This window comes from Filicampus tigris, chromosome 14 (assembly GCF_054856515.1).
Source record: "Filicampus tigris isolate MCC_2025a chromosome 14, RoL_Ftig_1.0, whole genome shotgun sequence".
Classification (NCBI taxonomy): Eukaryota; Metazoa; Chordata; class Actinopteri; order Syngnathiformes; family Syngnathidae; genus Filicampus; species Filicampus tigris.
In genome coordinates, this window is record NC_141230.1 from 9,943,189 (window position 1) to 9,966,182 (window position 22,994).

Below are 22,994 nucleotides of genomic sequence, written 5' to 3' on the forward strand. Positions count from 1 at the left end.
GCAACCCAACGCAAATACACAAGCAGAAGTAAACAAGCTCAGAAACGCAGCACAAAAGCACACTTTTGGAGCGAGGAGGAAACCGGCTGCATCATTCCAGTGGTGAGTGACATCAAGTGTTTTATTGACAGTTGAAAGTAACAAGCGGAAATGACGTCCGTTTGAGTCATGACGCCGTGTGTCGCCGTACACAGTGGGTTATTCAAATGTCGGAGTAACTCTGCCCGCTCAATCATGTAAACGGGTTATTCAGAATGTTTCAGAAATTGGAATTTTGACCTGTTGACAACGGGGCAATAATGCCTCTCAGGGCTTGTGCAATTTATTTTACCTGATATTGGAGTGAACACCATTTTAAATGTAACATATTTACACACATCAAACACAGAACTGTTAAAAATAGAATATACTGCACACTAAAAAGCTTGCCTGTCTAATAAAAACAAGCTCTAAAACTAACAGGACGGAACAGCGAGGTGCATATCTTTAAGTTATACAGAGCGATCAACAGGCGCCAAGTGGGTTGAGGGGAGAAAAATAGACAAGCTGCCAACAGTGTCAGCTGGCTTGAGACCCCATCAAAACATTGAGAGGGGTGGGTGGCGCATGACCCAGAAACACAGAAGAGAGTGCGAGCGATGAGGGACAAGCAAGGCTATGATACACCAGTGAGATCCAGTACAAGAACTAGATTAAAAGAAAAACCTTTACAAAACATAATACTCACTTTTGACTGACAATGTCAGAGAGGTATTGTATTGTGTATAGTATTTTGTCTATAAAATTGCACTGCGTCCTAACCGAGAGCTGTTTATATCTATTATAAACTCCATAATTTATACATTTTAAAATCCCATTTACACTCACGCTTCATAAATTGGACACATAAAACATATAACATAGATATTAATATATGCCCTCGATTCGTACAATTTTTAAACAGAGCAACATTTTTTTTGTTAAAAAAATACTCAATGTGTAGTACTAGTTGAGCAAAACTTTCAGCTCAGTAAGCATCAAACAATTGGCATTGAAGTGAGTTTTCATTTCTTCTTTTTCTTTGCTTAAAATGCCACCAGAGAAGGGTACTCGTGATGGTAAATAGATCAAGTGTGGTGATAACCCAAAGAACCGGAGAGTGAACTCATATGGACATAGTGGCACAGTACGTGTGTCTCTGTCATTGGCTGCCAGTACAATAATCATAAAAAAGTCTTTATGTGAAGAGATTATTTTCCCGGGTACACAAAAAAAAAATCCTTGTTTGTCAACATAATGAATGACAAGTACACACATTGTTTTAAGATACAACGCTTAGGTTATTTTTACACCTGTATGGCAGTTGGTTAAATAATTGATAGGCATTAAGTTACTTCAAAAGGAGAGTAGTTTTATTCTACTTTCCGTAGTTTCCACTGTAGGTTGAAAAGGATTTGCAAATCATTGTATTCCATTTCTATTTACATGTTACGCAATGTCCCAACACAACATCCCGATTTCATCGGACTTTGTACAGTATATGAGACCGACGACTGACTGGCAACCAGTCCAGGGTGTTGCCCAAAGACAGCTGAGCTCGGCTCCAGCGCCTAGCAACCCTGAACAGGATAAGGGCTATAGGAAATGGATGGATGGGTAGATCATGAGCCTTACGAAACAGATGACGTTCAACCTCAAAGGTTCCACCGCATCACAACGAGGCATTTAAACATCATCTCTTTAAATCCGTATTGTTCCATCCTTCTTTTCCATCATAGAGTCTGCCTAGAGCGCTTTGTGATCCTGGGTATGTGGAGGAAGAGATCAGATTATAGTTTGCATTTATCTGATCATTAATCCTCACTGATCCCAATCAACCTCCGGTTCACTGTTGCGTTCCTGTCCCTGCCTTCGCTCCATCATGCAAAGTAACCTGGCAAGTCCGCCGCACCTGACATGGAATTCTTAGTCTTTATTAGCTGCAACACAATGGCGGCAGGCTGGTTTTACTGCAGCAAAGTGCTATTGCCTTAACCGTAAAAAGGGTTCTTGGCCACATCTTTATCTTCACACTTTGAGTCAGACGCTCTCAGGTGGTGCCAAGAAGAGCAACCTCCGACCCCAAGCAGTTTCCACGGTGCAGCTCCCTGCAGAGGTGCAATAAAAAGTAACAGACCATTAAGCGGTCTGATTAAATGGTCGTGTCTTGTCCCTCCTCTATGTCGCTGCCACGCTGTGCCGCAGAGACGAGCGCCATGTTGAGCTGGCATCCCTCATTAAGCCAGCTCTTTTTTTTTTTTTAATGAACTCCTCATGTTTAAACGGGCAAAGGTTGGTGCAGCATCGTTCTGTGTTAACATACACTCACCGGCCACTTAGCCACACCTGCACAGTCTATCCATCCACCCATTTTCTACAGCCCTTAAACTCATTAGGGTCGTGGGTGAACAGGAGCCTATCCCAAATGATTTTGGGACGGAGTTTGGATACACACGGGACTGGTTGCCAGCTGATTACAGAGACTTCGATGAACCTAACAGAAAAATGTAGTACCCCAGAGATAACTCTCACGTATTTCAAGTATGGGGAGGATATGCAAACCCCACACAGGATGCCCAAGCCGAGATTCGAACCCAGAACCTCACAATTGTGAGGAGTGCTAACCATGAAACACCGTGCTACCCTGATCAAACATTTACAGAGATTGCAGTTTCAGAACAGTTCTACACACCACTGTTAGCTACAGCCAAAACCACTGTTAAATTTACACCTATTTGACTGTGTTGATCAAAACTGAATATTAGAAAAAAAAATTAAAAAAGAGGTCCACAGCATGCATTTCGAGTAGATGCATATAGTAGAACATAAAGTAAAATAAAACAAAATGAATTGCATCCAAAAGAATGCACAGCTATGTACCATATACTGAAGGTTGATTGTCTTTGTGTGCCCTGCGATTGAGTGGCAATCAGTTCACGGTACATACTTCCCATAGACAGCCAGGCTCCAGCACGCCCGCGACCCTTGTGAGGGTAAGCGATTTGGATAATGGATGCAAATACCCAGAGCTGGGCATTTTACTAAAAATTGAGCGTCCATCATCCATCTGCAACATGGGTACCCTTCCGTTGTTCGTCATTCGCCTTTAGTACCGGTCTATAGGTCGGTCAGCCCCTAATTTCAAACGTCCGTCCGTCGGCGAGGCCGACTAAACTTACAATTTACACCCAACTCCCATCCCCCGCTGGCCAATATTTGAACAGAAATAGTGACTCAGTACGCTTTGGAAGCCTGTTCGCAGCCTGGTCCCTCACTCAAGTCTGTCCCCTGAAGCAACAACAACTCACTGTTTTCCTCCACGCGCTTGCCGCAGCCATCAAAGCCTCGCCACGAAATCAAGGACTGCGGACGAATGGCGGACTAAATAATGCTTCTAAAGCCGATGCTTCGAACCTGGTCGTTATAATAACAAAAGCCGTACTTGACATTTGTGTGAGACAGAACTGAGTGATTTTAGCCAGAGTAAGTGTGTCAGAAACCTTTTAATAGGACACATGGGAACTCTCTTAAACTGTGAAAAAAAAATGCATAATACGTCTCCCTTGAAAGACAAGAGCACTTGTTGTTCTTAGTTTGGTTAAACAAAATTTAAATATCTCTGTATAAAATTCCAATTAGAGCACGGTATGGTGAAATATCTCTACAGCCGTAACCTTTTCCTCAACTGTCTCATGATGCAAACATCCTGCGGCATTACAGGATTAAAAAAGAAAAAAAAGACAACATAGTCGGATTACTTAAAAAAAAAAAAAAAAAAGACAAAATGTGTATGCTGTTGCTTCGTCCCCCGCTCGACTCCAACTGTGATGTAACTCTTTAATTTGGCAGCGCTACTTCACTTCCCCCCCTTAAAGCACCACCATAATCTGCGCCGTCCATGACCCTCTTCCTCCTTTCATCCCAATTTGACACAGGCGATGCGCTAACAACCTGGTGGGAAGCTGTGAGAAGTCATTCCCACATGCCAGGAGAGCGACGTACAGTATAGCCGTCTATGAGATGAGGGCGAGAGCGCAGAACAGGAATAGAACTGCCTAAAACAGCAATGTGTCACTTTTGTCTTTCAAGAGCAGGCGAGGGGAGTGGAGGAGCCGTGATGGTGTGAGGAACCTTTTGAAAGCTGTCTGGCAAACACTGGATCAAAGGAGGACATGTTTTGTGACCCGGGGCAGCGGTTGGTGATCACGTTAACACGTTTGCAAATGACGATTAGACGCTAAAACATTTATCAACCTGTTGTGTCAATATTTGCAACATTATTGTTCTTTCTTTTTAGTTTATTCCTTACAACAAAGAGGAGAGATTTAAGAGAGCACGCAGAAAGCAGTGCAAGGTCTTCCGGCCAGCATACCAACTGCTACCTCACTTTGCTAAATATAAGCCAAATTGCGCCAACGAACTTAAAAATGTTTACAGTTACTCGAAAGGGGGCGAACAAAAACAACACTGGGCAATGAGTCACATGCTGCTTCACCGAATCAAAAGCCTAATGCAATACAGTAGCGCCTTGACTTACAGGTTTAATCGTTCCGCGACCAAGCTTGTAACTTAATTTACTAACTTTACCATTATTCTGTTGTTTTGTGTTTTTAATAAAGAAAAAATAGCATCTTATTGTCCGATAATTAAAACTCATTCACTGCCAAAGACATATTTATATGTCTTTTTACAGTCAAGACATAAAATCCCAGGAATTTATTGGGGTTTTTTAAAATTTATTTCAAACATTAGGGTAAAAAAAGGGCTGAAAATGTCTGGCAGTGAATGAGTTAAATATATTACAAGAGGCTTTGGACATCCTCTCTCACTGACTCTTTCTTCCTAGCTTGGCACTAGGGGCTGCACAATATATAAAAAAATATTGATATCGCGATAATAGCCTATGTAATATAGCCATATTGCAAAGCGATGCAATCATTTTCTTATGGAATTGCATGCTTTCATCTGAATTTAATCAGTCAGACACAAACTTAAATGTGAATCACCACCCAATAGTTGGACATGATTGTTAATTAGCTAAGAATATATTGAGCTTACGTATTTTTTTGCATGAAAAAACAAGTCTTTATTTAGATAAAGATCTTTAGGAATGTGTTAAATATCGCAATAATATCAATATCGCCACATCGCAGAGATGACTTACTTGCTGTATCATATTTCAGCTGCCATGTTAGAAACGTCCACATTTGTTCTTGGTGAGTGTTTATCAACACAGTTGGTTCTGTTTGACCAATTTGATCAAAGGTGTCATGTTATATTAGCAGATATGGTCGGGGAGTCACGTTTGCACACGATGTGGAGATTAAAACGATCCTTTATTGTTGCTTGATTTTTGGCTTAGTCTCTTTTTTTCAGTCAGTGGTCGCCACAGCGAGTTGCTCCCATGACGATCCAACCAAATGCAAGCCCTTGTATCCGTCTTTAGTTCGGACAAAGCCCTCCACGTACATACATAAGCGTGCCTCTAATACAGAGCATGACCCTCTCGTGCAGTCTTGACAGGCGGCGCCACACTGAGGTATCACGCCACGGCTATTATTACCACATGACAAAGGGCACGATGAGACCAATATAACACGTGCACTAACACACCAACATGCACACGAGGTCCCTTTATGTTGCTTCTGGAACTTTGAGCTGCTCACGTACACATTTCCTGCATTGAAACAATTGCAAAATGAAGGATTTACATGCATCACTTGACATTGTTAACAAAGCAATACGAAGGACAGAAGGAATAGTTGATGTGATCGGGCAACAGAGAGCATTATTATTTTTGTAACGGTAAAGCTCTTATTGGATTTCAGTAGCTGGTACCTAATGAAGCAGCCATACTGTGTATGATGAGCTTGTTGGACAAAGGGTGAGAAACATCGACTAACTATCATCACAAGAACAATGCAATACAGTGACTGTGCAATAATCAATATTTAATGCTGACTTATTGATTTTGTACCGTGAGAGGATAAAGATGGTCCAATCGATATTTGACCCTACTGCTATTTCAGGCTAATTAAATTGTTTCCCCATCTACACGGTACTGTGGCAATTAATCCTTTTGCCTTTTTAACCCCTCGTGCCACTCGGTTGCCGCATCTTTACTCTAACCTTTAAAAAGACGGAATCAAGCCAGGGTTTGACTAGCCAGCATTTTCAGAGAAGTATCAGAGCGACCAGAGATGGGACAGCGCACTTACAGGCATTTCTTCCACCTTTTGTTGCCGTCAGACAAATAATTGAAATACTAAGCAAGATACTGGCTCTGATGCAATCTAATTATTTGATTGTGGGATGCAATGTCGCTGTGTGGATTATGTGGGAAAGAAACTGTGGATAAATGCTGTCAATCTTCTATTATGGCTTTCACACGGCTACTTTGGGGGGTCTTTGTGTGACAGAGGCTGTTGGAGTGACATCATGCTACGATGATCAAAATGTAAAACCGGCCAGAGATCACGCCAACAGTGGCTCCCGACTGAAACGATGGTACTCGTGTTGAAAGCAATTGCCGACTATCACCTAATCAGCTAATTCTCTGACAGTGAGATACTGTGTTGCTGTCACAGTTGCCATTTGTAAGGTTGACATTCATGCTGGTGTTTAAAGCACAGGTTTAACCCATTCGACGACTCCTCCGCATCAATGGTTAAAGCTTGAAGTTGACTAAGCACTAATGAGGTGTTGGTGATCTCGTCTTTGTCAACAAATTTACAGAGCATTTAAAAATTGCCCATTTGCTCGTGTTGCTTTAAAGATCGATGCAAATACAACTCAGCAAATCGTTTTGGATCAAACAATTGCTTGCGTTGTTGTGCTAACTTGCATTGTTGACATAGATGTCAATTAACCATTTAAAGTTTTTCCAACTTAAACTACCGCTTTGGGCCCAAAAATACAAATTGTGTGTGCGTGTTTTTTTTTTTACAGTATTCAGCATCATGGCGAGTTCATATCACATTATATTAATCGAATACAAAAAATCGTGGTCGTTCAACACCTAGTTATGAGATGGAGCTGCAGTTTGAACGAGCTGCTAAACATTTCGACTAGATGAACTAAAAAGACTCAAAAGAATGAGGGATTGCAAAAATATGAAACAATCCAACTGATACTTGATACATTGAAATGGAGGCCATGTTTTTCTGAATTCGTGTTTTCTCCACGCAACATATTCACAAGACATCAAGAAGAGTGGAGCCATGTAAATCAAGCAGCGCACTCTAATGTAATGTTCTTCTGTGCTGCCTCGTTAAAGAAGCGTCTGCTGGAAATAATGCCGCGGTAATGGTTAACTTTAGTGGGCCAAACATATATATATCATCCCTTTCCCTCCCTCCTCCCTGTCAATACCTGCATAATTGAATTCATGATTCATTGGCCGTCAACTGTGTAATGTTGTGGCCAGGATGCAAACGGCCAGGCGGGTGACAGATGAGGTGAGGGGGGTGCGTGCAATGACCCACCCGCTCTCCCCCCCTCTCTCTGCATGTTGTTGTGACACTATCATGAGCGCTCTGCTGCTGGAGCGCTCGCAATACCGAGCGTGTTGAAGTAAAAATAATAAATAAACATAATAGCAAGACCGTTATCCTCAGAGCACCTGAGACACTTTTAAGGTCAGGCTCAAAGGTTGTGGGTCATGAGTTCAGTCTAATAAGTGTCACAGTCAGATGCCATGAAACCAGCTACATCCTTAATAAACACAAGTAGGCTGTGCTGCCCTTCTGTTGACTTCATACTGTTGTTTTGTTGGTGACTTCAAACACTATTTCTCAGAGGAAATAATAGAAACTAAATTATTAATCCATTCCAGAGTTAAACTGTGGCCATCATGAAACTATTATTACTCTACAGGCAATGTGGTTGCAGGTGCATGTCTCTTTCTTTAAAAAAAAAAAACATACGAGTTTAACTAGTTAACCACTACTATGAGTCAAAAATAAACACAATATAATGCGAGAGAGTCATGCAATTCGTTTTTTTTGTTGTTTTTTTTTTGCTCTCAAGTGGCACATTTTGGATACGCGTAATGGCATGGGAAATTGAAATTACATATTTTTTAAATGGCTGAGACCGGATCGGACATTATCGAAACTACAATGCCACCACCTAAGAGGCACAGCAGGAAATATTTTACTACTTTATTTATAGCTTTAAGGCAATGTTTTTCAAAATATTTGAATTTTGTTAACTGTCATACACTAGAAGTGTAAAAAAAGATGTTAAAAGACCACTGCTGAACACTTATTTGTAAAGTGATGTGTCTTCTCATTTTTAAACATTAACTGTCACAAAAGTGAAAAATAAAGTTACCCATAGTAAAATGTAAAAACAACAAAACAGTCTATGTCATCAGCTTTTGCAGGAGTTCCTAATGTTAACACCTAAGTGGTGTGTTGTTTTCGTTGACGATGACGAAAATATTTTGTTAACGCCCCTTTTTTCCATGACGATAACGAGCTAAACGTGGCTCTTTGATGACTAAAATATGACGTGACGTATATGTGTTTTCGAAACCGGAATCGACCGAATTCAAACGATGCCCAAGCAGAAAGAACAACACGGTGCATTGTACACCGCGGTAATGGTAAATGTGGCCACAAACTAGGTGGAAATAAAGCCACAACAATTGCCAAAGAAAATGTTTTGATTCTCATCTTATTTTGGAATAATGAGCATTGATTCCACTGTTACCACTTTATCTGTGTGTAATGCATAATTCTTAGTAGATCAGAAAGTCTTTGCTATTGGGTGGAAACCTTGTATGTCTATTTGTAACCAAAATTGCCTAAAACTAGTCTAAAACCTTTTTGAGTATTTGTCGACTAAAACTAGACTAAAACCTTCTTTTGAGTTTTTGTTGACTAAAACTAGACTAAAACGATCCTGAATAGGAATGACTAAAATGTGACTAAAACTAATAAGCATTTTTGCCCAAAAGACTAAGACTTAAGACTAAATCTAAAATGCCTGCCAAAAACAACACTGCCCCTGAGTGGAGTTAATTTTGTATGCATGTTGTGGGCTTCCCCTTAGCAACTTAAAAAGTGGGCCAGCCAAGTTGATTTCCATTCCGCACATTCAGCGCGCAGCGTTGCATGTGGGGCTTTACTGGCATGTTCCCCATTCAGCCTAAGTCAATGGCCCGCACACGGAGGCAAACATTTGGGGTGTGTTTTTAGCAGCCTGTAGCTAATTAAGATAAAGCACACATGCATTTCACGCAGTAATGCTTTTAAAGCAAGGGTAGGGTGGCTTTTTCCTACAGGGGGACAGTTCAGTGCTGCAATTCAGTTCTAATATCCATGCAGCCATTTTCTGTAATCCTCATTAGGGTTGCGGGTCAAAGGGGTGGTGGTAGTCTTCAATTAACCTAACATGTACGCTTTTGAAAGTAGGGGGAAGTCGGAGTACACGCAGAAAACCCACGCAAGCATGAGTACATGCAAACTCCACATCGGAATACCAAGATTCAAATCCCGAACCTCAGAACTGCGAGGAAGACGTATTGAACGCTCAGCCTACTGCCCTAGGAAATAATATGACGCATCCATCCATTTTTCATGAGGGTCATGGGTGAGCTGGAGCCTATCCCAGGTAACTTTGGGTGAGAGGCAAATACGCACTTGGGGACTTGGGACTTGTCGACAGCCAATTGCATAGACAGCACAGTGAACCCCCACTTTTGTCAGGGAGGTTGCGACTGAGACCTGCTGCGAATATCAAAAATGTAGCACAGCTAAATCTAAGGCAATTAATGCCCCCCCACTCCCTACCAAAAAAAAAAACTAGGTTTATTATTGTCTATAAATGGCACAGCAAAGCACTACTTTTGTCTAAATGAGAGGAGGATGTTGCTCCCAAAAAGCCGCAATTAAATGAATTTGAAATATGATGCAACAAATGCTTTAAATTTATTTGGTATGGGCGAGTAGTATCAATACCAGGTATCAGTATCGGGTTGATAGTGGCCCTATTACAAGGGATCGAGGGCTTGGGAAGTCTGCCAGTACCAGTCACTGACGTTCTCTTGTGGTCGTTCTACTATCAGGAAGTAAATAGCATGCAAGTAAATAGCTCACAGAACAAGTCGACTGCATCCATGTCAATTTAACATTTTTTTCCTTAAATCCTCTCAAAGACCAATTGAGATGCAATTTCTATAAGAATATAGATGCTTATGAGGTTTATATTAATGCTTGGGAGTGCTTTATTAGTGGGTTGCTGATGCATTATCATAATTGTAAATCATAAGAGTTCATTTGCTCACAACATTTCTGCAAGGGTGACAGAATGTTTTTGGTTTTTTTTTCATCCACGTCCATCCTCTCATATGTGTGTTGCTAACGTGCTACCAACATTTATACTTTTATTTGCTAACTCAATTTTGGTGGTATGATGGCTTTCTCCATTACGGTATTTTCTGCATATATTTTACACATTTAGCTGCTTTCATCGACTGGGAAAAATAGAATGTTGTTATTATTCAGTGCATTAATAAGGTTGACTTTTCCTGTTGAATGCAGTGCAGGCAATATAGCACTTTCACTTACTGGTAGTATGATACAGAGTGCTATACTCATCTGTTGCCTACGTTTTTGTACTCGTGTGCACATATATTTTGTAATATGAATTAGAGCTGCACGATATTGGAAAAACATGCGATATGGCTATTAACTAAAGCGATATTGATATCAATGAGATATTTAACATGTACCTTAAGAAATGGCATTTTTACTATCTAATGAATAAAGTTGTTTTTTTTTCATGCGGCAAAATAAGCAAACTCAATGTGTTTTCTTAGCTAATTAATTGTAATTCTACTGGATAAAGTCCAACTCTTGGGTGGCGATGCGCATTTAAGTTTGCATCTGACTGGTCGAATTGAGGTAAAATCCTACAATTCCATGAGAAAATTATTGCATGTCTTTGCGATATGCATATTGCATACACAATTATTGCGATATTAATATTTTTTCAATATACTGTGCAGCCCTAATATAAAGAGTGTTTTTCTTCTGGATGGTTGTATTTTATTATATTTGACCTTTAATCTATTTAACATTTTTCTTATTTTGAATAGGTAAGGAAAATCCAAATTTATCAATATCGGCTGATATGAAATACTTACATAGTGATACATTTTTCAGCTGTATTTCCCAAACCTATTTTCTAACTCAAGATTGAACCTGTATTATTTTGCACTTCAATTTATTTTGAACAAAGACTAAACCTCAGGGAGTTGTCAGGGAGTGTTTTATTTTGCACTTTTACTAATGTATTAGAAATTAATCCTAAATCAGAGCGAGCTGTTTGCTTTATTTTGAACTTAAACCCTTCATTGCAAAGTGACTGTCTGTCTTTGGTCTAATAGAAATTGTATGTCTCATTAACGGTCTCGGTTACTTGGTATTACCAGTAGTAGGAGTTTCTTGGACTGGTGTAGGTTTGGAAAAAAAAAAAAGTGGTATTGCCATTTTTATGGGCTATGTTAATAAGTTGAACTTAGTAGTTACTCGGGTGTTTTTAGCACGATAGGCCAGATCAAATGCACTATATGTGGCCCACGAGCCATAGGTTGCCGAACCTGCTTCGATGTACTGTTCATGTTCGTGAGAGTGTGATGTTGAGGTAGTGTGTGCGAGCGTGTTGTGGGGTCGCTTACGTATCTGCTGATGATGTTCCGGAGCCGGCTGAAATCCATCCTCTACCCGAAAGCGACTAAAAGAGGTCTCCGTGGACTCTCGTGGCGGACGCTACCTTCCTCGAATCACCCCACTCGAGTCCATCATCATCATCATCATCATCGTGTCCGTGATCTCCCTCAGTGGGCTGTTGAGATTTTCATGGCATCACCCTCCCCACACTCCTCTTCTTCTTCTACCGCTGTGATCTCCCACGCTGCCGGGCTACATGTCGGTGACAAATATGGCACTTCGTGCAAAGCGCCCTCGATGCGGTCCGCTCTCGCCTCTGTCTAGCTCGGTCTAGGTGGCGCTTGGAGGTAGTTTGGCGTGCGTGAAGGCGCCGGTTCTGCAGCCGTGGCCCTCCTGATGGAGTCCACACTCACTGACAGGCACAAACATGCATTCACGCAAGACCTTCAGCCATCAGACGACTACGACGCGCATGCGTAGTGGAGCTCGCCTGTTGTATGCTTGCGAACACGAACGAGCACAAGCGTGGATGAAAGCATGGATGAAGTAAAGGAAAAAAAAAAACATTTGCAAAAAATGAACATGAACAAAAAGTCAATTTATATAAAGCGTGGCTTCCATGAATTGCATAAAAACAATTCATAGTATATGAATCAACACAGAATTCAGTATAATAAATACATATGTGCAAATACCAACATTCTCACAAATAAAAATAGAATATGCTGTATGTACACATTAATGAACATTTAAAAAAAGACTGCACCTGTGCCCTGGGTTTATTAAATACATCATGTGTAATGTCATCTTGGGTATTTTACTGTCACGTGTCATTGTTCCATATATTGTTTGTTCTTTAACATTTTTTTTAAATGACAGTAAAACTCTATTTTATTGATTTTAGAGATCTGCAAAATTATTAGGTTTGAATGGGTGCAAATATTCCTCTACACACATATAAATATGAATAAAATATAATGTATATAAAAATAAATACTCATTGTGTAACCTTGAATGTCTTTTTGTAATAGGACTGCATATGTGTACATAACGGGACAGTCTAAAATGCAGAATGAAAAATGCTTAACGTCGCTTAATATCAGAAAACTACGACCAATCGTTATCAAAATTCACATGCACATCTCTATTTATGCCCACTTCAACCTCTGAAAGCATTAAACAATCGCCACAGTATTTTGGATTTTATAGGCAGTGAACTTTTTCCTCCCCACAGACATTAACGATAGAGAAAAAGCTTAACGTCCTTTAATGTTAGAAAACTGTGACCAATCGCCACCAAAATTCATGTGCACATCTCAACCTATGCCCACATCAATCTCTGAAAATATCAAAACCATCACCCCAATATTTTGTATTTTATGGGATTATGATACAATGTATGTTCATTGCTGGATAACAAGAATTATAGCAATATCTTTCCGATGATGCAGTGCAGTTCTATACCACTAAACACCACAAACTTGTTAAATACGTAAATATCCCCCCACAGTGTCACTCAAAATGGAGTATTATTAGGCTATATTTGTAAACCCGGATACATTTTTTTTTGTAATACATACAATCACACATACAAAACATAAATGTAGATGGAATATGCACAATTCAACATTTGGTTCAGATGATGTAACATTGCTCATTGTGCTGTGTGTATCAGGGGCGGAGCCATGGGTGGGCCTGGGTGTGCACAGGGCCACCCAGATTGACAGACTTACCATCCAATGAGATTCATGAAAAAAATATATACTTTTAAATTTTAGTTAAATTATTAAACTGTTTTTGAATTTGTGTTTTTTATTTTATTGAATATTAAAAATGGCATAATTGTGGTTGTCTAAGGAAGATCTGAACTTCAGTTTCAGATGATCATTTCATTTGAATATACGATGTATCGGGATTGTGCTCAATGAGAGAAATATTCAGGCCCACCCTGATTTTTCCAGGCCCACCCATTAGCCACGTTCTGGCTCCGCCCCTGGTGTGTATTGCTCTTTTGACTCCATCCCATGTTGTCACGCATGGTGGTCACGTGTCATATTTAATTAGTGGACCATTACATGAGGAGAGGACATTAAATCGCACCACGGAGGCTCCTTTGTGAAATTAGAAAAAGAAAAAATCAATATGGCTATTTTTGCCGCTCCAAGTGAAAATGAATGTACGGTGTGTTGTGTAACTGAGTCATGTGACATGTTGGACATACAGAACCTTCTAAAATTAGCCCCATCTCCATCTCTGTGAGGTGAGGAGGGTCCTAAGTTAGTCAGGTGGCCGAGTGGGATGTCTGCACCAGTTCATTTGTAGACGGAACATCTTTCAATTAGTGCAGACATGATCAATAATGCATAGTACAGTACGCCGTGACCCACTAATGTATAATGATGCTGTTGTTCACCTTCATACAGGCCTTAGGGTACATTATAATGATGACTACTCTTCCTGCATGCACAGATGGGACTGTGAGAATTAAGTGCTTTTATGTCATCTTTTGTAATAATGGTAGTGATGCATATTTACTACTCACACACACAATGCTGCTTTAAAATACATCATGGCCACATTGCTTAATGTTCTGTCTTTGACTACAGTCCTTCCTTCTCTCTCTCTCTTTCTCTTTCTCTCTCTCTCTCTCTCTCTCATATTATCATTTATTTTATTATTAAATTATCATTTATTTGTGTAAACTTATATAATAGGTCTGTTATTGTTAATTTAATAATATTAGAATACAAATCTGTACTCTAATATATATTACTCTTTGTTGTACTGTATATCAGCCTCAGTATTTATTCAGGCAGTGGCTGGGTGCATTATTTTTTCAACTGCTGAAAGAATCAGGCTTTGACAGTGTTGCCTTAAAATTCATGTGACCCAACTTAACATTACTGTCTTATACTGAGTCAGTTCTATTTCATGTCAAGATGTCTGTGTTAGACTGGCCCCAGATGACCGAGGCACGCACACCAGAAGGAGAAGCACAATAACCAGTAAACTGTAGCAAATAAATAAATGCAATTATTTGTATAGTGCATTTTTCTAAATTAAATACATGTTCATTTTAAAACTAGTAATTAATAATGATTCATTAAAATATTGCTGCAATCAAATATGTGTTAACACATCTTGTTTGTTGCACACTAGCCTATTACGGACTCAATATTTTCTTTGGAGGAAGCATTTTATTTACTCAAGTAAAAGAGTAGCAGGCGTCTATTGAAGGTTAGACACTGATTGTATGGGAAGTCTTTATTTGTACACATTCATTTTTTAGAATAATACATAATATGTCTAATTAAAAGAATATAAAATACAATAAAATATGAACTGTAATGTATATTGGCTGGATTGGACGACTGCGGTATAAATGCAGCTTTTGCATACGACAATTTTACCGATTTATTCTATTAATTTTCATTTCGTAGATATCAGTTCTACCTTGCAGGAGCTGTGCGTTGTGGTAATGACGTCTACTGTGAAATTTAAGGACCAGTTTTCATGCCCAGCGCAAACGCAAAGTGCAGTCTAACTGTAAATACACAGCAAAAAGTGGAGTGTTAAAATATTGGGGTCAAATGTTTCAAAGTTTATTTAAATCCCAAAAGTGTATTTTTAACACTGTCTGGTTTAAATGGAAGTTGGTGTTGGAGTTACTCGACAGAGTTGATTTACTTAGTGTTAACCAACTCTGCATAGAGTTGATTATAAGATTCGCCCACTCGTTTAGAACTGCTCTGCCGCAAAGACCTCTGGGCATGCAAAGTGTTGCAGTTAAATGTAGCTGCTCTTTTTTTATTAATAATGTTATGTTCATGTTTAATTGTTAAACAACCAAAGACGTGTTAAGTTCCCTCTTACATCAGTGTTGTACCGGTAGTGTTTTTCTTTTTTTTAGCAAAGGGGTACTGTGACTGAAAGTGGCAGTGTGTCAGATGAATTCCTGCCACAAAACAGCGAGAGAATTCTCTCCATGTACCTGTCCCTGTCATGTAGTGGTTTCACACTTAGGGTGAAATGAGGATAACCAATTCACCTAAAGCTAATTTGTGTAATGGGAGTTCATGCAACGAAAAAACCCCGAAATATAATCAATTGAAATATTTTTAACACTTGTGGGAGTGAAACTAACACTAACCAGGTTGTTAAATATATCTCAGCAGTGTTACCACTCTATTCCTATAATGTTGTTCAGTAACTCTGGCACAGTTTAAAATGGTTAACTCTTTGCAAAATGTTCATTCAACTCTGTAGAGTGTGGAGCTATATAAACCCTGAAAAAGTGTTGAAATTTGACTCTGTGGGAGTCATTTTAACACTCAACTTTTTGCTGTGTTCTTGTATAAAGGTGGAGTTAATTTTCTTTAGGTGTTTTCGTAGAATGGCACATTTGTCTTTGCACTGCTGTTGGAGTGAACACAGCCGGCTTGTGTCCCTGCCAATGGAAGCGGCTCCCTTCAATCTCTTTGAATTCAGCGCGGGAGAGGTGCACCAAGTCTTCAGCAATGGGGGAAGCAGAAATAGACTCGCTGGAGTCCATGCAGAAGCTCAAAGCACAAAAAGTACGTTTATAAGAAAGTCTAAGGTCTAGTCAGATTGTCAGGTTTGCTGGGGCCGTGTAAAAGAAAATGTCCGGGATGGTCTGCCAAATTCTCATACACGCTAAACTTAGACTTGCTCCAGCACAAAAATCAAGGTGCACCAGTTTTTAAGAGAGAAAGTCACTCTTTGAGTAAATGCTTTTTACTAAGACGTTTGTCAATCTCTTGAGTGAGCTTTGCTTTGTGCTCATGCTGTATATTAGTTGTTCATAAAAGTGTATACATACCTGCAAGATAAGTGATGCACAAGCCAACAATAAGGGTCGATGGAGCTTCAGGTTTGCGCCATGATGATATTTCAGGCTCCTTTGCATATTTTTAGCTGACTCTGCAATGCGCAGTCAGCACTATGGGGGAACCTAATAGGCTCTTCATGTATAGTGTCCACTTAAAATAGAAATGCAAGAATACAGTGGTGCCTTGAGATACGACTTTCATTCGTTTCATGCCATTCTCGAAACTCAAAACACTCAAATCATCTGTTCCTATTTAAACAAATGTAAATCACATCAATCCGTTTAAGCCTCTTTAATTAAAATAAAAACGAATGAGTATTATAATGAGGAAAATGTGCATTTGCTACTATTGTATACTATGAAAACATGCACTATTTACATTATTAAATCGAATTAAAAAGATTCAAACTACTTTTGTACTGCATCAATTGAATAGCCATTGTCCTGCTCCTCCGGGTGTGCCCATATTGACCACCCGGGGGCGGTATAAAACAGACAGACAGATATGCTGTTCATTGCGACATCTCAGCTTCTCTCAACTCATCAGTACAGCACAGATATTAATTGTTCTTTGCACAGGATAAAGACTATATGACTATCTACATGCTTTGCATCACTGCATCACTGATTTGCTTCACAGTAACGAATTGATTGAACGTATATTTCAAACATGCTGTACAACAACAAAGAAATAAACGTACAACACATTTCATTTCATGTTGAAACACTGAGTACATGCAGCTGGTCCAAAATGGAGAAGGAAAAAGTAAAACTTCAAAGTCCTACCCCTTTAGCCCTTCCCTAAGATTAGTTATTATATAATTCAATTATTATTGTCTTTACATTCTACACGTCATGGTCAGTTTTCGATACGCACTATTGAGAAAGCTTAGCAAATGACTGAGTTGATGAACGTCATGTTAGGAAACGCTGCAGCAGAGTCATTATAGTCAAACACTTCCATCTAGTGGCCGAGGGGCCAAAACACAGCCCAGTGTGTTCTAGTGTGTGTCTGGTGGAGGGAGCTTCCTCAGGTAATTTGGCACTTAATTAATGGCTTTGATTGTGTGTAATTGGAGGAGCATTAATGCGTGAGTTAGGGGAAGTAAATGAGGCGCGTCCTATGATTATTCATGAAAACGACGGCACGTTAACAGCGACATGAGACTGATGATGATAGCTTGCTTGACTGACGTAACAAGTCTGCACAAAAGTGTGCGTGACAGTGCAGGTGAGCTTGCATTCATGCAAACGATTTGTGTCCTTATGTCAAACGTCACCGAGCGTGGCGGTGACATCTTGAGGGACTTTTGGGCCGGAAAGGTGGGTGACTGCGTGGATGCCGCTGCCAGGTTTAGAGACTGAGGTGGTGGGGGGGGGGGGGGGTGTCTGTTGGATGTGCGTCACATGCCTCCACCTCGGCGGGTGCCAGGAGAGGCTTAAAACCTGCGTCTGGAGATGGGAGCCGAGGAGATCCCAGGGAGCGCATACTTGGCACCGTGAAATAGGATTTGGGTAGGACCAAAGCAATGAAGCGAGAGGAGGAAAAAGGCGAGCCGCTGCCAAGTCCTCTCTGCAGATTTAGTGCCCCCCCCCATCTTCCTCCTCCTCATCCCGTCACCCCTTGCACACGTACACACACACATGGGGGGAGAGGAAGGCGAAAAGATGCACGTCTAAGAAGAGGTGTTTAGACAACAGTGTTGTCACAGAGCTGACCTGAACATGTGTAACCAACTCATACAACTTCCTAATCCTTCAAGCACTTTAGCAGGTGCGCTCTGCTTACGCATGAGTGTGTGTGTGCGTCCACTTGTTTGTGTTTAACAGTGGAACCTCTAAAGTCGAAGGCCCAAAGTTGAACAAAATAGCAGTGTGTCAATATTTCCCACAGAAAATATATTTCTATAGTCTGCCTATCTGCCTATGACGGACGCCCATTTTGTAGGCGATAAACGATGGATGGGAAAATTGAATAACAGTCAGACAAAGCATCGCCGGAAGCCAATTTTTTCCATTTATTAAAGTTATATCCTTCCATCCATTCATTTTCAAAAGCACTTGTGCTCATGAGTGTTACGACTGAGCTGGAGTCCGTATAGTCGCCAACCAATTACATTGAATTCAATCTACTTTCAATATTTCCTATGAGAATTGTCACACAAATTGGAGGTTGACCAGCATCTCAGAATGGATCGCGTTCAACCTCAGAGGTTTCACTCTGCGTGGTAGTGTTCATGTTTTGTCCAAAGCATCTTCAGGCAGAAACAGAAAGAGATGGGAAATAAAGAGGCGGGGCTACTCGTAAGCCTGTCAAAGGAGGTGATTGATTTTACGGCCCTTGTTATCGAGGCCGGCAGCCCTGAGGGCCCCCCCACTGCAGGTCCTCCTGCTCCATGTGATCGGACACATGCACACAGACGCACACACTACAGTCAGCTCCCATTTATCACACGACATATGTTCCAGAGCCACCCATAGGAAAAACCATGATATACAGAGACCATATAAAAACATTATTTTCAAATAATTGTACCTCTCCCAACATGCTTTAAACTTATTAAAACCATCTTGGTAAATATTTTCACCACATAGTTTAGTCTTGATTACGTACAGTTTTATACAGCAGTGGGCATTTTACAAAAGTTTCAGGGTCCGTCATTCGTCATCCGTCATCCGTCAGCAGCCTGGGGACCCATCCGTCATCCGTCAATTTTTCAAGCCGAAGAAAACTGTAATCGTCTGCCGCTCATGTTATTTTAATCGTGCTTCCATCAGTAAACATCAAAGGTTCACCAGTCCGTCTATTGTCAATCCGGAAAACAAAAGGTATTATTGTTGACACGGCTGGCAACAAGTGAATCAGAAGCGCTAACGTTACTGTTAGCTGGATGCTCTTCACTTTTTTTTTAAGATTAATGTGTTGTCCTGTGTCATTGTCACCTGCTTCATCACCAATCCAGGTTCTGTTTTTGACCCTTTTGGAACCACGCCAACATTTGTGGGTTCTACTGTTTTCAACTAATGACTGTATAAATAACTCATTTCAAAGTTTCATCTCGCTCTAATACGCTAGAGGCTAAAACTGAGAAATGCTGGTGCTCCATTCTGGCCCGGACCGGCTCACTTCAAGCACTGATTTTATATTATTTATTTTTGTATTTTTTCTTTACATTATATTGTAAAATACATGTTTTTAAGTATTCTTGAGAGCTAGTCAATCTCTTGCTCACAAAGTTTTCCAAATAAGAGGCACAGTGTGCTTGCTTCAAGCTGTTCATTGATCACTCTCAATTCAAGTTTACTGTAAAAGTGGAACATAAAACAAAAGTCAGCAAACATTGTATATTTAAAAGTAAAATGTACAACCAGATCATATAATGTCATTTTGCAAATGAGCTAACTTAACGTTAACATAAGGTGAAACACGATAGATGGGCTAAAGGGCATTAGCATAGATGTTATGGTTTTTAATGCTAAATCTTCAGACCACTACTACTTCAACATAAACGAAGCAGCAACAAATACAAACGAAGCATTAAACAATACACACAGGCAGATACAGTTAACCCCCGCCAATTTGTGGTTTGGTATTCATACATTGGCAGATTTTTGTGGGGGAACCTATCCTTCATTATTTGCAAAAAAAATCGCCTATTTTCAATTTTTGTATTACACCTTGTTTCTGTATTCGGTAAGCATATTTCTCAGGCATCTGTAATTGAATATTTATTTTTCAGATGGCTTTTTACCTGCACTCCCTACATTTACAAATACATATAGTGTATCCTTACTTTGTCAAAATAAGCCCATTACTTTTATCAACGCCTGCGGACGATGACAGGGAGAAATAAAGTCAACCACAGCTAATGTAGCATTTTTTTTGTTAGTTAGTTCACAATGCTGGCAAAGCTATGGGAACAGGGTTTTGGAGGCATAAAAGTCCTGAGCCAATGCTAGCCAGCCTATTTGTCCTCCTCAGGTAAAATCCAATGTAAGTTAATAAAAGACGAAAACTGTGTGAGAATGTTTTTGTAATTCATTTTGTTGTGCAAAGTTATCAAAATGGGTATTTTATATAATTAACACATAAAAAAATCATACATAAGTACATTTCAGTTTCTTTACTTAATAATAAAAACTGTAGAAACTGTAGATCTACTTGTAGTAGAGTATTGTTTTTACATAGATATCTGTACTTCTGGGCGGCATGATGGTCGACTGGTTAGCACGTCCGCCTCACAGTTCAGAGGTCGTGGGTTCGATCCCGGCCTCCTTGTGTGGAGTTTGAATGTTCTCCCTGTGTCTGCGTGGGTTTTCTCCGGGTACTCCGGTTTCCTCCCACATTCCAAAAACATGCATGGTAAGTTGATTGGACACTCTAAATTGCCCCTAGGTGTGAGTGTGGATGTTTGTTTGTCTGTGTGTGCCCTGCGATTGGCTGACAACCAATTCAGGGTGTCCCCCGCCTACTGCGCGTAGACAGCTAGGAAGGCTCCAGCACGCCCGCGACCCTTGTGAGGAGAAGCGATGTAGATAATGGATGGATGGATGGGTCTGTACTTCTGCTCAAAGTGGAAGTCAACCCAAAAATGTTCTTTACAAGAATACGTTCTATGCAGGCCCACTAGTCTAAACATGGCATTCTGCTTAATATTGTGTTTGTGGAATATGAGTTAAGTATCAAAATCGACCCGCTTTTATCCATTTCCGGGGGCGGCCATTTTTTCACTTGCTGTTGACTGAAAATGACATCACAATTGCTCAGGGCTCAGATAACAACCAATCACTTAACAACCAATCATTTCTGAAACTGAACCTTGATTGGTTGTTAGCTGAGCCTTGAGTAACTGTGATGTCATTTTCAGTCAACAAAAGTGACAAAATGGCCACCCGTGAGATGGCCAAAAATGGGTGGATTTTGCTGCTTAACCCATATTTCACAAATGCATTATTAATCAGAATGCCATGTTTGGACTAGTCGGCCTGCATAGAACATTATTGCAAAGAATTTTTTGGGGTTGACTTCCAATTTAAGTACAGAGTGTGACCACCTCTGGGAAGTGGCTATGTATTAGGTGACTCAGACAGTTAGAAGCGAATAAAGTACGGTGCCGTCAGACCTGTTGAATGCTGTGAGTGAAGTGTAGTCGACCACAGTGTTTTTGCTCGAGTGTAAAAGTCACCGGCCCAGTGGGAGGATGACAGATATTTCAAGGCTAATTAATCCAAGCCTTTTCATTGTTCTCCCCTTCACTTTCCACCCGGCTCCTCCCCCATTTCTTCTGGCGCTCCATCTTCCTCCTCTCAATTTTTTTCAATAGACTGGTGCAATTTTGCCATTGCTCATATTATTACCGGTGAAGCCTCGGTGCCGACTCCTCGGCGGGTAATTGCAAGCTGCAGGTGTGAGAGGGCACATTAGCATAAAACCGAGGCTTGCCCGATGCACCGTTTGGGTCCTAATGGTGACATGAAAAATACATCCATCATGCTAATGCCAAACAGATGGATGTGCACCGCAGTTTACGCGACCAAGACGCGTCGTTAGGAACACGCAATATCCTGCCGCGGGAGTGCTTTCCACCGTTAGAGTGCACATACCTGAAACACAGAAAATGGGGGAAGTCATAGAAAATTATTATTAAACGGACTCAAATAAGTGCACTTTTGCTGAATTTACGTCAACCAACCGCCTAGTTATACATCACTCAAATTACCCTCAATTTCACTTATAGATACATATGAGCAAATATTAAAGTGGAAGTCAACCTAAAAATTTCCTTGACAACAATATGTTCTATGCAGGCCCAGTAGTTGCAACATGGTATTCTGATTAATATTGTGTTTGTGGAATATGAGTTAAGCAGTAAAATCCACCGGTTTTTGTCCATCTCAGGGGGTGGCCATTTTGCCATTTGCTGTCACCTGAAAATGACATCACAGTTGCTCAGGGCTCAGCTAACGACCAATCCTGGCTCAGTTTCAGAAAACAGTTGAGCCATGATCGGTCGTTCCCTGACCGCTGAACAACTGTGTTGAAATTTTGGGTCGAGAGAATTGACAAAATGGCCGCCCCCTGAGATGGCTAAACAACACAACACAATTACAACTCTGTGTGAAGAATAAGATATAAAATTGGAAAGAAGTTCTGTCAGGGCATTGCATCACTTGGCCACAAATATAAAACGGCCACTGGTTGAATTGAAATGAAATATGTCCAGCCCCTGCGGCCTTCCTGGCTGCCTCCAGATGGTCCCTGTGGAGTGTTTATCAGGCCCATCTGAGCCTGGGAACCCGAGAGCGTTGATGTTGGGTGGGCAGTGTGGTGCCACGCCAAGCCGCCTGTCCCCAGGAGCCCGAATACGATCCCCCGCCTTTACCTGCCCCCCTTGTCTCCAAACCTCCTCCTCCCTCCTCTTGCACCTCACCACCGGCTAGACTTACTC

The 22,994-nt window shown here is 40.6% G+C and overlaps 1 protein-coding gene across 5 annotated transcripts in view; it reads right to left on the reverse strand.

Annotated features, from left to right (window-relative positions):
• LOC147136261 (phospholipid-transporting ATPase IH-like) overlaps window positions 1-12,162 on the reverse strand; it is a 41,997-nt gene extending 29,835 nt beyond the window's left edge. For all 5 annotated transcript variants that reach the window (XR_015089563.1, XM_086051674.1, XM_086051672.1 and 2 more), the window contains exon 1: window positions 11,705-12,162. Coding sequence is in view for 4 of the 5 variants with exons in the window: in XM_086051674.1 (XP_085907800.1) it covers window positions 11,705-11,743 (39 nt within the window). In the remaining variant the exon portion in view is untranslated. The remainder of the gene's footprint in view (window positions 1-11,704) is intronic.
• Window positions 12,163-22,994: the final 10,832 nt, after the last annotated feature.